Source organism: Brachionichthys hirsutus, chromosome 10 (genome assembly GCF_040956055.1).
Source record: "Brachionichthys hirsutus isolate HB-005 chromosome 10, CSIRO-AGI_Bhir_v1, whole genome shotgun sequence".
Lineage (NCBI taxonomy): Eukaryota > Metazoa > Chordata > Actinopteri > Lophiiformes > Brachionichthyidae > Brachionichthys > Brachionichthys hirsutus.
The window spans coordinates 7,382,511-7,398,006 of NC_090906.1; the positions used below are offsets into that span (position 1 = coordinate 7,382,511).

Consider the following 15,496-nt stretch of genomic DNA (forward strand, 5'->3'; position numbering starts at 1 on the left):
TCACGTGACGTCATTCCTCTTCCTGTTCCAGCTGCCAGTAATGACTCTCACGTTTTTGATGTACTTCCGAGTTCAAAAAAAAAAAACATGGCCGGCCAGACAGCAGCGTTTACCCCATTCCGAGCGGACCGTCGCTATGGCTCTGCTTTTCCTCCGGCGCCTCGGTCCGCGGAAGACTTCGTGTTCGCTCCGCACGGGGCGGCCGGCCGGCGGCTCGGCTGTCTGTCGGACGCGGAGATGAACTTCGCCCGCTGCGCTGCGAAGCTGAGATCCCTGCGCGCAGGATCGGGCCAGCTGAGAGAGGAGCTCAACCTGCTGCTGGACAAGCTGCTGTCCGAGAACTACAACAGAACGTTTGAGGCCAACAGCAACATCAAATCAGAGGTGACGCACACTAAAGCGTGTTTTAATAGAAACTATATATATATATAACATATTGTTTAACTGCATGTCAGAAAGAATGATCAATGGGGAAGCATAAAACAAGTACAAGTTACAAGATAAAAGAGATGTATTAATGAGGATGAGGAAGATGTCTGACCGCCTCCACTTCCTGGTTGAGTTGCTGCTTTTCATGCTTTTTCGCTCGCAGAAGTCTATTTGAAGGATTATTACAGGACGTTGAGGGGTGAGAAATCCAATCTGATGGTGCTGAACACGCCGGGAGAGAGCCCAGAGCGCCACCTTGTGACTCCTTAACCTCCCTGAACAGCCTGACGTTCCTATCCGGGATCGTTTGGGTCTCCTTCGCGGTTGAGCGCCGTTCCCGGCCGCGCTGACCCTCCCCTCTTCCCTCGCAGGACGTGTGCAGCCTGCTGAAACACGTCAGCTCACTCGTGCCGCTGAGTCAAGAGCATCTAGTGGTGAAACTCTGCCAGCTGGTTCATCGCCTACTCACGCAGCTCAGGGTAACGGTCACGCTAACGTAGCGCTAGAGCTCAAACGCGTGCTCTACCTACCTGCAGCATCTATTCTGTGTCCTCTGAGTTCCCTCTCCTCGCTGTTGCTGAAGATAATCATGGATGAGAAGATGCTGGACGGGCTGCTGAGCTACACCGCCGGCGCGTTGAAGGCGTGCGGCGCGTGGACGCACTCGGACATCCTCCTGGCGATCGCCACCCTAGCTTATGGAAATGGCTGCCGGTGCCGCCAGGTAGACGCGTGCGCGCTGTGGAATTGTGCCGCACCGCGTCAATCCTGAATATTTCGATTAAGATTAGGGTTTTTTTTGTTCGTCCCCACAGCACCTTGGCGACTTGCTAGATGAAGACGGAGTCCTCCGGCGGTACAGTTCTCCATCCCAGCCGAACATCGAGCTACGCCAAGTCGCTCTCACCTGTTTGGCTAACGTCTGTCTCAAGTGAGTTTTATTTTACACAAAGATGTTCAAAGTACTTAAAGTTGCACATTTGCCTTTAAGGTGCGACACCGTCTGCCGTCTGTAAGGATTTAGCTTCAGTCGCCCGGGTCCTTAGTTCCCCTCAACACTGGTCGGCTGTTTTTTGCTCCGCCTGTTTTCCTCCAGGATGCCTGGCAAGCCGCCGTTAGACGACCATCTCAGGAGCACGTGTCTCGAGATCTTCCTGAACACGCTGCAGTCACCCAGACCTGCCGACACCGATGAGCTCTTCTACTGCCTGGTGTGTGTGTGTGTGCGTGTGTGTGTGGGAACTGTCAAAGCAGACTTTAACCGCCCTTTGTGGTCTCTGTCCAGCTGATCAAGGCGGCCCTGAAGGGGCTCCAGTTCTGCTTCTGTGAAAAGTCGAGGTCCGCAGGGGAGGATCTCGGGTCTACGCTGGCTTTACTTAAGGTACGGAATTGTAGAATGTTTTAGTTTCGTTTGCCACGTTGTTGTTTTTTTTTTTGTTTTCCACCCAGACGTTTTGTGTTGTGCGTGTTTCCTGTAGAGGTTCATGTTCATGGGAGCTCCCGGTGTGAGCGTTGAGTGGCCGCCTGTGCTTTACCCAACTCCTCTTCCTCAGTACGAGTGTTTCGCCACACCGCAACCTGACGACGCCCCCTCGGCACCACCGAAAGATGCCACCCTGCCAGGGAAAACCTCCGGGGTACGACGTGTCGTCTGCCACTGAGGACCGCTTCAAAGTCAAATTAACATTTTTAATGTCTTTCCTCAGAATAAAAAGAAGAAATCTAGAGGGAAGGGGAAAAAGACAAGCCCTGAGGAGAGCAGAGGAAATGACGAAGAGGAGGATGATCAGGTGGCACGACCTTCGCCGCAGAAGGGAGTGAAAGGAGAAGGGGAGACGAAAGGCTCGGCGCCCTTCCTGTATCCCTCCTGGAAAAGAATCAGTTCTGACTCTGAGATTTCTGACTCGGAGGGCAGTGCGCAGAATAAATTAAGGTTCATCCTGGTTCATCCTGGTTCACATACGAACCCTGAAGCTTCTTCGCGTGCGCCCGTCGGAGGTTGCGTTTACTCCATCCTGTTCTTTCTTTCTTCAGGTTTCGCCAAGGCCGTGTGCGTCAGGGAGCGCTGCTCTCTCTGCTGTCGTTGGTGAGAGGTCTGGAGAAGAGGACTTTGTACGGCTACTGGTCCTCCTTCATCCCCGACTCTCCTTCTGGGGGGCCGCCGCCGCTCACTCTCGTCACCGTTATATTGAAGGACTCCTCGCCGAAGGTACGGGAACTCCCGCTGTCCTGCTTGCAGTCCTCCTCGACGTGCACGACCGTAACGTTTGTCTGCCCCCCCCCTCCCCCCTCCAGGTGCGTCTGTGTGCACTTCAGGTGCTGTCGGCCATGCTGGAGGGCTCCCGTCAGTTCTTGGCCGTGGCTGAAGATACGGCGTCGCCCCGAACGTCTTACACCCCGCTCTCCTTCACGCTGGCCGCCGCTGTCAGAGAGCTGCACAGAGATCTCAGCCTGGCGGTGATGGCGGAGAGCTCCCCTCAGACGCTCACACAGGTCATAAAGGTCCGTCGCGTCTCCTCGATGCCGCTTCCGTTTTCTCTCCTTATTCCCAGACGACATTTTTGGCAAGAATTCTTCTTTTGATTTCCTCTTGGCTGTTCCAGGGAGTCCTGATATCGGTTGGGTCTCACAGATGCACATTTAGACATTGGACATCTTAAGGGCAGAGTAGAGAAGACGCTAGTCCTCTGACCCGACCGAGAATATCGGCTGCTGAACCTTTGGTTCGATTCTAGGTTCGATTCTAGCAAAGATATCAATTAATATTGTGTCACATTGATATTAAAATCTTTTACCTGATGAAATGAGACCCGTAAATGTGTTGCTAAAAATGACCCGGTGCACCCTCTGCATGTCCGTTAGTGTCTGGCCCACTTGGTGACGGTGGCCCCCTACCACCGTCTCAGACCGGGCCTCCTCGGCCCCCTCTGGAAGCAGATGCGTCCCCTTGTGCGACACAGAGGTCTGTAGTAGAGCTGCGCAATGCACACACAGTTAAGAAAACCTCTTTAATGGAATGTTTTTCAAATGAAACTCCTCCCCGTCTGTAGACGTGAACGTCCGCGTGGCCGTTCTGACACTTTATGGGGCTCTGGTGATGACTCAGGCGCCGCTGCCTGAGATACAGCTCCTCCTCCAGCAGCCAGAGGGCAGTAGCGGCGCTGAGTCGCCTCTCAGCTGGAGGAAAAGAGATTTGGGAACCTCGCCCTCTGGCACGCCGCTCGCTCCGTCCCAGAAGGCCTCCTGCACAAACTCCCCCTGTGCCCCCCCCACACCAGGGGAGCAGGAGGTCCGTTCCGTCCCGTGGCTGATTCGGTTTTGTGTGTCGCTGGTGACTCATCCTGGAGAGGACCAATCAGACGGCGAGGGGCGGGGCGCCGGAGGGGGCGCTGCTCTCGAGCACGCCTCTGTTCGCGTGGAGGCACTACAGGTGACTAGTGAGACAGAGTGACGGAAGAGAAGTCGTTTCCCACGGCGTGCGTGTGAAGTGCTTCCTGTGTGCTCCAGGTCATGTCCCGCCTGGTGCGCGGCTACTTCTCCATCGTCCAAGCACATCTGTTTGAAGTAGTGCAGGTGTCGACCCGATGCCTGGGGGAGACGGACCCCTCCATACAGCTGCATGGAACAAAGGTAGCACCCGAGCGTCTCGCTCGCTCCAATATTCACAATTTCACAGTACAGATAATGAAAGTGTACATTTTTGGAAGTTCACTGCGTCTTTTTCCCCGCTTTTAGTTACTGGAAGAGCTGGGGACAGCGATCCTGCAGCAGTACAAAGCGGAAAACAACGTGCCTGAAGACTTGAGGGTCCCCGAGAGTCAAGTGAGTACAGACGGTCTTTTTTCCGTATTTAGGGAATCTGTTTTAAATGCGTATTCTTTTGTTCCTATTGCTGTTTGTGAGCTAATGCACAGTTTAAAGTTCAGTAAACTAATATTATTTCAGTGTGTTGCTTTCTCACATCACCCTTATCTAGGTTCTGATGTTTTGGTCCGATATCTTGAGTGGTCCCCTGAACCGAGTGCTGCAGAACGGCGAGCATTGGATGGTGCAGGCGAGCGCGTGCGACACGCTCGCCTCCATCCTGCCGCAGGTGTTCAGCCAGTTACCTGTGAGTTACACTCTGGTTTGACGGCGTTTGTTTTTATTCATTCAATGCAGAGCAGCACATGTGTTGTTGTTGTTGTTGTTGTTGTTTTTTTAAAAGGAAAAGACCAAGCTGATGTGCATCACCGTGCTGCTGGGGCTGGCCTACAGCGATAAGTGTCTGGTGAGGACGGCGGCCGTCGGGGCTCTGGGACTCTACGTAATGTTCCCTTGTCTGGGAGAGGTTAGGCACCGAACACACAGACGCATGTTTCTGACCCACAAGGAGATGTTATACAGGGTTTTTCCTCTCCCCCCCCAGGATGTGATGTTTTTGGCAGATACAGCCAACGCTCTCCTGGCTGCTCTAGAGGATCCTAGTCGAAATGTTCGTTTCAAGGCTTCCTGGTGCCTGGGCAACCTCACAGACACTCTTATTGTGAACATGTAAGAAAACATGGCTGCACCCTTTTCCTACACAATAAACATCAGATGAACGGTGACTGTATTTCTTTGTTAGCAACTAAGAGGTGATTTTTAAAATAAGAATTTTCTTTTATTCTGTTCATCTATATTTTTCAAGGTCTGATGTTAAGAGATTTTGCTTCTTTTTTTTTTTATTTCCTTTCTTTCTCCTGTTGTTTTTTTTCCAGGCAGAATATCGGCCTGGAATTCCAAGAAGAGATCTCAGACATGCTGCTACTCAAGATGCTGCACAAAGCCACTCGAGCAACTTCCGACAAAGACAAGGTGAGGACGGACGCATTTTGTCCCACAAGGCCAGGACGCACTCAGATTTGTCAACACTAACCAGATTTTGTCCTGTTTTGATGTCATTTCAAAATGCATGTATCTGGTGAAGAGGAAATGACAGGATCTTCCTCCCTCCAAATCCCTTTTAGGTGAAGTACAACGCGGTGCGAACACTCGGGAATCTGCTTCATTTCCTGCGTCAGAGTCAGGTGACTCGATCTGTGTTCCGACGTCCGCTGGAAGAAGCTGTCCACGCTCTGGTTAAGGCTATCCAATCGGACGCCATCATGAAAGTCCGATGGAATGCCTGCTGCGCATTGGGAAACGCCTTCAGAAACCCAGCGCTGGCGCTCGGTAGGTGTTTAGCCCCAGCTCGCTCCCCTGGGCTGTATCGTAGCTTCTCTCCTCTGTTCAGAGACATGAACTCCACCTGTCCGTCTGAGGAGATTCTCTGTGTTGAATAAAGTCAGCTGGACTTGGAGGAAATGCTCGAAGACGTTTCATCGAAGAGGTTTTTGCAATTCTTCGGTTCAGAATTGGAACATATTCAACGTTTTCCTGTCCACTCATGTGTTCGTTATTTATTTCCTCCGCCGAGACGGAGGGTGTGTAATCGCCGACCTTCGTTTGTCCGTCCGTCTGTTAGCAAGATAACTCAAAACGTTCTGGACGGATCTTGATGAACTTTGCAGGAATGTTACCAGGAACAGATGATTGCATTTTGGTGACGATCCAGAAGAGATTCTGGATCAGTTGGACATTTTTGTTAACATTGCAGTCAATGGAGCTTCAAAATATGTTCCTCAATATCCCGGTTGATTATTGACCAATGTTAATAGAATTTGACAGTCATTTGGGGGGGGGGGGGGGGGGCTCTCTCACCCCCGAATTTAATCGGGATCGGATCCAGATTGACGTTGGGAACAAATACTGTATTACATTTTAAACATTGAAAGCCCCATTTATGGATTCAAAAATGAGTTAAAAACTCTGATTCACGTTTACTTTTCACGGTTGGTGTATAAAGACGCCGAGAACATTTTAGCTCCCTTTTTGCTCTTCAGGGATTTCCTCGGTTAAGAGTTGAACTTGGACCCACTGACTGGGTGGGATTTCTCACAGACAAGGCTTCTAGATTTTTCTCAGAAAACATTCTTCATCTATTTCCCGAGCTGATGGGATGGATTCTAAAGTGGGAACATCGCATCGTTTTTGCTCGTATGTCAAGCCCTAACGGTTCATTTCTGTTTCTTCTCCCGCTCAGACTCGGCCCCGTGGTCTCGTGACGCGTTCTCCTCCCTCTGCCATGTTGTCACGTCCTGTACGAACTTCAAGGTGCGGATCAAATCCGCCGCTGCGCTGGCGGTCCCCAACCGTCGCAGCTGCTACGGGGACACGGAGCAGTTCAGCCACGTGTGGCGTTCCCTGGCCACGCCGCTGGACAACACCGAAGACGCGAACGACTTCTTGGAGTATCGCTTCAGCGCCAGTTTGCGACGCACTCTTTCACAAGCTCTCCTACACCTGCTCGGTGTCAGCCAATCACAGGACATGCCCTCTCTCGGGGAGTCCTTGTCTGGGGAAGAGGGGATTGGCATCAAAGAGCATTTAATCAATTATGTCGGGGCAAAGGAAATACAAAGGGAAGACGAGGAAGAGAAAGATGTTGGAGAGGAGCGTTTCACCCCCCAGCAGAGAGTTGGGGGTCTGCAGCAGCTTGTGCTCCGACTGAAGGGGTTAAAAGCTGAAGGAGAGTGGCAGGCAGAGGAGGAGAGGGGCATGGAGGCGGTGGTGCGTTTCCTGGAAGACTTGCTCAAGACCTGTGAGGAGCTGTAAATAATTATTTTACAAGTAGGCGTCAGGCGTCTGCTTCTCTCTGTTCATGATTAGAGCATTTTAGCTCTAAATTATAGGAGTTATGCGCTCAGGTGTTTCAGCTTGTAGGAAACTGAATGGAAGGCACATCTGTAAAGGCACAACCAAAATCAAAGTCCTGGCGCTGTGTCTGGAGCAAGTGACGCACTGCGCCGACCACAATGAACGTTTCTTTACAATGACGATGGAATCATTCGGTTCGGAAGCAGTTCCGTTCAGAAAGATGGAGAAGTGGGATTTAGGGTAGACAAATCATGAAATCTGTCACTTTGTATAGATTAAGACACTTTCTTAGCACATCTGGTGTTCGCAAAAGGATTTTTTTTTTTTTATACAAATGGGGGAAAAAAAAATTCCGAGCCTATTTTGTGGGATTAATCTCACGTCACTTTCAACTAAATCATTTAAGCAGTGTAATTTGAACCAACATATTTTCAAGTGTTTTCCAGCAAGAGTGACTCAACAATCGCCTCATCGCAGCAAATTCGACCTCTGCCTTCCTGACAGCCAATGATCACAACCCAAGTGAAGATATTTATTTAGTCACATCAATGATCTATATACATTAAGACATAATCATGTAGTCATTTTATACACGACTGCTTTAAAGGTTCGTTCACTGTTCCGCTGTGTAATGGAGTCGGGTCACTTGGACTTATGATTCTGCATGTTCTCATGTTTTAAACACGGAATGGTCTGTTCCTCACGCACTCAAGGTCTCTGGGTGATAAGGTGTTAGTCTGGAATGTCAGAGTGTTCACCCCGGGTAGCAGAAACCAGCCGATAGATACTCGAAACATGCCAGGGTCATTCCGCATTGATGGAGGAGATGAGATTTGGGTGACCAGAGCCTCCCAGAAACACGGGAAGTTCTTAAAGTAGATTAGACTCTTTGTTCTACGATGATTGGATGATGACTGAACGAACCCGCGGCAGAGTTTAGGATGAATTTCATCCCGTCTTTTCAATAAACCTTGTGATTTGCTGAAACCTGACATTTTTGTCTTTGTGCAGTTTCTGGGGAAAACGAACACTAACCGGGTATCTGAGGACCGGAGTCATCAGGGTTTCATATGACTTATGAGATGGTTATTATTTAAATTAGCTCTATAGATAGCTCTGATACGGTAACTGATAAATCATGACTGTTTGGTTGGACTTGCTTAAGATGGAAAATTTCAAGTAATTTGACTTTTGAGGATTTTTTTTTTTTGAAAGAAAGGCCGAAGCTAAAACACGATACCGCTAATTTCTTCTATTATTATCAGGTTGAGGCAGTTCCACAAGACAGAAGCACTAAATCCAACCAGCAGGGGGCGCCAGTACACGCGTTGTCAACCGGAGACGAGCTGCCGATGGACGATGCGGATGTTGATTGATTACTCATGCCTGGATCGAATCAGCCCCACGCCGTAACAATCATGGACGATGCGGATGTTGATTGATTACTCATGCCTGGATCGGGTCAGACCACGCCGTAACAATCATGGACGATGCGGATGTTGATTGATTACTCATGCCTGGATCGGGTCAGACCACGCCGTAACAATCATGGACTCCTTCGATTTGTTTCGGAAACTCGGTGCTGGAGCTAAATTTGACTTGAAGAGGTTTGGTCAAGATGCAGCCCGGTTTAAGGTAAACGTAATATAAGTAAGCGATGACGTGCTGAGTGAGAATATCGATCCACACCGCAGGTTCAAGTATTTTGGCTAGCCCCGGTGTATGCTAGTCTGAAATGTTTTTATTTCGGAGCTTTTGATATCGCTCCTCACGACCTGAGTAAAGAGGAATGGGACAACACAGGACGTGAGATTAAATGGCACCGATTTATACACTGGTTTTTACAGATTGTCAGATCACAGGGAGTGGACGAGTCCTCGGATCCTCGAGCCGTGATCGATTATTTTGGCACGGGGGCAATCGATGAAGCTCAGAGCAGCCGTCCAGGATCGGAGGATGAGGATGGACGCCGGGTAGATGAGGAGGGAAGTAAAGGTGGAGGCAAAAGGAAGAAAAAGGAGGCGGAGTCAGACGCGAGGATGAAAAAGAGAAAGACTAAAGGGGTCGTGGTGGAGGAGGAAGGTGAAGATCTCTGCCTTATTAACGGTGACTGCGGTCCTTGTAATTAATGTATTGATTAATGTCGAGCCGTTAGCCTCGTTTTATCCACGATACACAAGTTACATGAAAGGTCACTTTGTAATGGGTGTGATGGCGCGTCTTCTGTCGAAAGCCGGCGGCAGGACGCTCAGCGCTGGAAGCGGCTTCGCCTGGACCTCGTCATCGGACGGAACGATCCGAAACCCCCCGAGCGGAGAGAAGGAAACGTTTTCTTTGAAAAGGCTGAAGCACCTTCACCAGGAAAAGGTCCTCAAAGATTCGCAAACTCATCGACGAATAACATTTTAGGCAGTTCTTTTGGTTTTTGGTAGACGTTACGTATTCCTCTTGGTTCCAGGTTAATCGCGTTCGCGCTCGGCATCGCATAAACGTCCATGGCTGCGACCTCCCTGACCCCGTGTGCTCATTCGAGGAGCTCCAGTCCGAGTATCGTCTCGACCCCCGCGTCCTCCGGAACCTCGCGGACGCTGGGCTGAGCTCGCCGACGGCCGTGCAGATGCAGGCGATACCGCTCATGATGCACGTGCGTACCGACGCTAATTCGCTGGTGTTTGTAGAGTTGGGCTTCGTGGGGATTTTCACGCGACTGATTTCTGCCTCAGGGCCGGGAGCTGCTCGCCTGTGCTCCCACGGGATCGGGAAAGACTTTGGCGTTCTGTCTCCCGCTGCTCGCCAGCTTGCAGCAGCCGGCCAACCTGGGCTTCAGGGCCGTGATCATCTCCCCGACCAGAGAGCTGGCCAGTCAGGTACGCGCCCGTTTACCAGCCCACCTGTTTTACGACAGACTTTCATCGTACTCTTGATCGGTGTTTCTTGATTGTGTTTTTCGATCAGACCTACAGGGAGCTGCTCCGCCTATCGGACGGTCTTGGATTCAGAGTCCACAAGATCGACAAAGCCTCTCTGGCAGCCAAGAAATATGGACCAAAGTCGAACAAGAAATACGGTGAGAGCAGGAAAAGCTTTTCTGAAGAGGAGAAACACGAGAGGCCTTCACGTCGCCATTACCGCTGCTGCTCTCTGTTGCAGATATTCTTGTCAGTACTCCAAACAGAGTCATTTTCCTCCTCAAGCAGGATCCTCCCGCCCTCGACCTCGGCAGGTAAAACCAACGAGCAGCTCCCCGCGTTTGTTTTTGTAAAGATTTCTTGCATGAGTTGTATTTGCATTCAGAAAATTCTGGAATAGTAAATCTAATTCAAATGGGGGGGGGGGGGGGGGGGGGGGGGTTAGAGACACCTTTACACAAACCTACAATATAAGATGTCAATAAAGAATTAATTCAAGGCAGCTGATTAAGATCTCTAAATGAACGGGACGCTCCCCTCGACCAGTCGTCTGTTCTTATTTACCAGATTTGTCTGTTCTCTTGTTTCACGCCAGTGTTGAGTGGCTGGTCGTCGATGAGTCCGACAAGCTGTTTGAGGACGGCAAGACGGGCTTCAGGGAGCAGCTCGCCACCATTTTCCTGGCCTGTTCCGGCTCCAAGGTGCGCAGGGCTTTCTTCAGCGCCACCTGCACGCCGGACGTAGAGCAGTGGTGCCGCCTGAACCTCGACAACCTGGTCTCCGTCAACATCGGACACAGGCGAGCGGCGACCGTGCAGCCGGCTCATCTCCGTTCTTCGGTGAATTCAGATGACCCTTCTCTCACGCTGCAAACCTCCTTCTCGTCATCCCCTCAGGAACGCGGCGGTCGAGACCGTGGAGCAAGAGCTGCTCTTTGTCGGGACAGAGAGCGGCAAACTGTTGGCCCTGAGGGACATCGTTAAAAAGGTAAAGCGTGTGAAGGACACGCCGAAGTAGAATCCAAAAATCAACGTGGTGTCTGACAGCCGTCGCTATTTAGGGGGAAACTTATCGGCCTTCAATGAAAGAATCTCCTTCTTTTTAGGGCTTCCTGCCTCCCATGCTGGTGTTCGTGCAGTCGATCGAACGAGCTCGGGAGCTTTTCCATGAGCTGGTGTACGAAGGGATCAATGTCGACGCGATCCACGCTGATCGCACGCAGCAGCAGGTGCGCTCATCTGCTCACACGATGCACGGCGCGTTACGCGAGTCCCGCGTGAAGGAGCGTCATGTTTATCCTCCTCCTCTTCCTCCTCCTCCGTGCTTTCAGAGGGACAATGTCGTCAACAGTTTTCGCTCCGGTAAGATTTGGGTTTTGATCTGCACGGCTCTGCTCGCCAGAGGAATCGACTTCAAAGGAGTCAACCTTGTCCTGAACTACGATTTCCCGACCAGCGCTGTGGAGTACATTCACCGGATCGGTTGGTTTTTTTTGTTTTATAATCCGTCGTTTCACAGCAAGAAGCCATAATCTGATTAGATATTGGATCAAAGTAAAGAAGAAGAAGAACAAAGAAACAAAGCTGTTGTGTACAAAAACCAAGATGTGCTTCTTCTGACCGTTTTGTGTCGGTTTCCTGGCGTCATCAGGTCGGACCGGTCGAGCTGGACATGAGGGGAGGGCCGTCACCTTCTTCACGGAGAATGACAAACCACTGCTGCGCAGGTACAGGGATGCGCCTTGCTTTTGTGTGAGACGGTGGAATGAAGTAGTGACAGCAGATTTCAGGTTCCATAAAAGTCATCGGGTGGACTAGCAATAGTTTCATGTCTTTCACACATACCTGTTTCAGCAAACCTTGCTTGTTCCCCTTGTTATATCAAAGATGTTTATACACCTGATATTGAAGTGTTTCTGATATTTTTTTTACTATTATTATGTGCACTTGAATTTATTTTTAACAGCATTGCAAACGTCATAAAACAAGCTGGTTGTCCTGTACCTGACTACATGATTGGCTTCAAGAAGATTCACAGGTAAAGGAGACATAGAATGATGACGAAGGTCACCAAATAGTTGCATTGTTTATTTCTCTTGGTAGCTTTAGTTTCAGAAACATGGTTGAAACAGGACCACCTGTGTGTGTGATTTGTTTTCAGCAAAGCAAAGCGGAGACTTGAGAAGAGACCTCCCAAACGAGGCACCATTTGCACAACGCCTCGTTTCTTAATGAAGAAGAAGGGAAGAGCAAGTCTAAAGGGACAGAAAGAAGAAAAACAGCAAAGTGAAACTCCGACGGCACAGCAGCCGCAAAAAGGTGACAAGAAATCCAAAGGCCAGGAGCTGAAGAACAAGAGCAAGAAATAACAAAAAACCCAAAGAAAACCAAAAGAGGACCAAATCAAGTTCCTCTAGAGCAAAGTCAAAGTGAAAATGTGGTGCACAAAGTTAAACTTTTTGGTTTAAAACGTTTTGCTCTCTCCAGAATCAGGAAAAGGCGGGTGAGAAATAACCCACAAAAGGAATAGAGTGCTTCAAGCAAACTGATGTGAAATATGCTATATTTACATTTGCGTTTTGTAATATCGGTATGAATAAACTTTTGTATAACTCTTGTTTCTTGTCTATATTCTGTTTAATATATAAAAAAATTGCTACTTATGACATGAGCAAACTATTAAAATGTCTTAATTACATTATGTCCCGGTACCATGTTAACATGCAAATCATTTCTAGCTTGTTTTGTATGTGTTGCTAACCTATAACAGTACGATGCTATATGTAGGATTAGTGGGAGCTGCAGTTTGTAGCCATAAACAAAGTCTTAGTTGTATTGATGTCTTCTGTGCAGGGAGGATTATTTACAAAAAAACATTTTCCTGCAAAGAATACACAGGAAACTGTTTTCTCAAACTTCATTTGCTTCCATTCTTGCTTGTGTGCTCATTAAAATCATGTTCTTGCTTAGGGTTATGGATCAAGCTATTTCTCACAAACTAACTGCGTTTACTTCTGCTTTTCTTCTGAACTTGTGAAAACGCGACTTTGTGGTGAATCAAATCGGTTCAAATTGGCTTCTCATCAAAGAGGTGACGTTTTTTACGTTATCAAATCTTGGAAAATAAATAAAATTATTTATTTGTTAAATTTGTTAAAATAATGCGTAGTTTCCTTGAGTATCGCGATATATCCGTTGTGAGATCTCGCCCATGCATTATACTCCGGTAAACCCCGTGCGGTCTCCCTTTCTCAACATGGCACCGAAGATGAAGAAGGAAGGTTCGTCATTGTAATATTTTTGAATGAATATGTCGTCCAATTTTCATAAATAAAGGCTCTGGGGTTAATCATATGAACACGAAATGTTAACGTGAAGTGGCCAGAGTTTAAATAATATATGATGTATGCTCTGAACGCCGTAAGTACATAAAATAAGGCGTTCAGTGTCCCCCGGCATGTAGCATGATGCTAAACCAGGATTAGCACGTTAGCTTTAACGACGGTGGACTAAAATGTCTATTTACAGGTTTTAGGTTGTTCTTTTACAGTTAATAAGTACCCTGTTCACCATGGTGACGTTCCAGTCGCGTTAGGTGCGTCGTGTCACTGCATTAGCCGTTATGTTTTTAGTGATGCTAGCATTAGCCGTTTTTAGTAATGTTAGCATTAGCTGCCTTCAGTAGTCTCAGTATGTACACGTGACAGTTAGCAGGCAGGTTGGACCTGTATAAAACTAGAAACGAGTTATTTCGGGGACGTTTTACAGCAGCGGCGATGTAACGCAAATGCGAGGATTGGGTAAAGTAGACTTATAAACCGGCTGGAAGGAAAACCTGCAGCCTCTCGGCCCTCCGCCGGGCAGGGCTGACAGCCCTGAACTAGGCCTTTCCCTCTAGGAACACGGATGTCAACATCTCATATAGAAGTAAATTTGTGTTAGTTTCAGCAATGCAGACATAATGTTTCTCAACATGCACACACACACTTGAGTCAACTATAAGCAGCAACGCCGGCTTTAATGTAGGTGATTAAATGGAATGTCGAATGATTGAAACGGGGATTGCAGTGTTCTCTGTAATGAGCCAGGTGTCGTGTGCCCTGTTAAATGAATGATGGGTGATCTCATGTTCCGTTTCTGTCAGCTGTCCCTGCCAAGACTGAGGCCAAGTCAAAGGCTCTGAAGGCCAAGAAGGCCGTGCTCAAGGGTGTGCACAGTCAGAGGAAGAAGAAGATCAGGACTTCTCCCACCTTCCGGCGCCCTAAGACCCTTCGTCTCCGCAGGCAACCCAAGTACCCGCGGAAGAGCGCCCCTCGCAGGAACAAGTGAGTTACGCTGGCTGCATTGATTCAGATCAAGGCGGGGGTTGAACCGGGTGCACATGATGGTAACAGCGATCAAAGTATGAAAATAAACCGTGATTCCAGCTTTACAGAATACTGATGTACCCAACTGAAGATCGTTCGTAGTGAACAATGGTCAAAGGCGTGAGCTGGAGAATCAGGATTTAGCCTGATTTAAAGTGATCGTTTTCCTCCTTTAGGCTGGATCACTATGCCATCATCAAATTCCCCTTGACAACGGAGTCGGCGATGAAGAAGATTGAGGACAACAACACTCTCGTGTTCATCGTGGACGTCAAGGCAAACAAACACCAGATCAAACACGCAGTCAAGAAGCTGTACGACATCGACGTCGCCAAAGTGAACACCCTCATCAGGTAGGAGTCTTTCAAGATGGACCTTTGATTGGTGATCGATGAGTGCAAACACTTTTGAATGGGTCTTTCCATCGGTAAAAATATTCTGGTGCAATAAATGATTTAGAGAAATCTCTGAAAGATTAATATCGTTTCTGATGCTCTCTGAAAAGACACTTTAATCAGTCCCTGATAATTCTAAGAGTAAATATTGTGTCTCTTCTGTCGTTCAGGCCGGACGGTGAGAAGAAGGCGTACGTTCGTCTCGCACCGGATTACGATGCGTTGGACGTTGCAAACAAGGTGGGTCACAAGTATTAAAGGGTTTCCGTTTCCTTACAAAAATGTTAAATCCTGTGCAAGTGATGTAAAATGTATTAGATCTGAATGTCTGTGATGCATTCAAAGGAACCACTGATGCCAGATAATACAGGCACAGCGGTATTTACTGTAAACGAACGTTGTGTAATTAATGTAACGTTCTTCACAGATTGGCATCATCTAAACGGCAGCTGAGACGGGGGGGAAATAAATATTTGTATAATCAATTCTGTCGTTGGTTTGATTTGTGTTTACTCGCAAATACATTCAGTTAATTTGTATTTATATTTTTTAGAACATGGAAAGCTTGTCGGTTCTTGTAGAACCTTTTCATCACATCTGTCGTGCAAACGTAGAAATATTGCGGATGTGTTTTTGTACTGTGCCAAAGTGAGTACTTGTGAAAGGCTGTGCACGTGACA

The 15,496-nt window shown here is 48.4% G+C and overlaps 3 protein-coding genes across 3 annotated transcripts; all 3 read left to right on the forward strand.

Annotated features, from left to right (window-relative positions):
• The first annotated feature begins 87 nt into the window (after positions 1-87).
• On the forward strand, positions 88-8,128 carry heatr6 (HEAT repeat containing 6). The gene is made up of 20 exons (XM_068744319.1): positions 88-384; positions 801-908; positions 1,013-1,153; positions 1,245-1,360; positions 1,526-1,640; positions 1,715-1,810; positions 1,908-2,066; positions 2,136-2,362; positions 2,464-2,638; positions 2,725-2,931; positions 3,292-3,391; positions 3,480-3,859; positions 3,937-4,059; positions 4,165-4,251; positions 4,406-4,540; positions 4,637-4,759; positions 4,838-4,962; positions 5,169-5,265; positions 5,418-5,622; positions 6,533-8,128. Exons 1-20 carry the CDS (start codon positions 88-90, stop codon positions 7,102-7,104), a joined length of 3,588 nt encoding a protein of 1,195 aa, XP_068600420.1. The 3' UTR covers positions 7,105-8,128.
• Positions 8,129-8,694: 566 nt separating this feature from the next.
• On the forward strand, positions 8,695-12,641 carry ddx52 (DEAD (Asp-Glu-Ala-Asp) box polypeptide 52). Its single transcript, XM_068744727.1, has 14 exons — positions 8,695-8,781; positions 8,994-9,228; positions 9,380-9,513; positions 9,605-9,790; positions 9,870-10,013; positions 10,102-10,213; positions 10,297-10,369; positions 10,651-10,854; positions 10,952-11,042; positions 11,161-11,283; positions 11,386-11,536; positions 11,706-11,781; positions 12,021-12,092; positions 12,216-12,641. The coding sequence occupies exons 1-14, from the start codon at positions 8,695-8,697 to the stop codon at positions 12,421-12,423; spliced, it is 1,896 nt and encodes a 631-aa protein (XP_068600828.1). The 3' UTR covers positions 12,424-12,641.
• Positions 12,642-13,265: 624 nt separating this feature from the next.
• On the forward strand, positions 13,266-15,301 carry rpl23a (ribosomal protein L23a). The gene is made up of 5 exons (XM_068743987.1): positions 13,266-13,335; positions 14,199-14,379; positions 14,598-14,774; positions 14,987-15,056; positions 15,244-15,301. Exons 1-5 carry the CDS (start codon positions 13,266-13,268, stop codon positions 15,256-15,258), a joined length of 513 nt encoding a protein of 170 aa, XP_068600088.1. The 3' UTR covers positions 15,259-15,301.
• Positions 15,302-15,496: the final 195 nt, after the last annotated feature.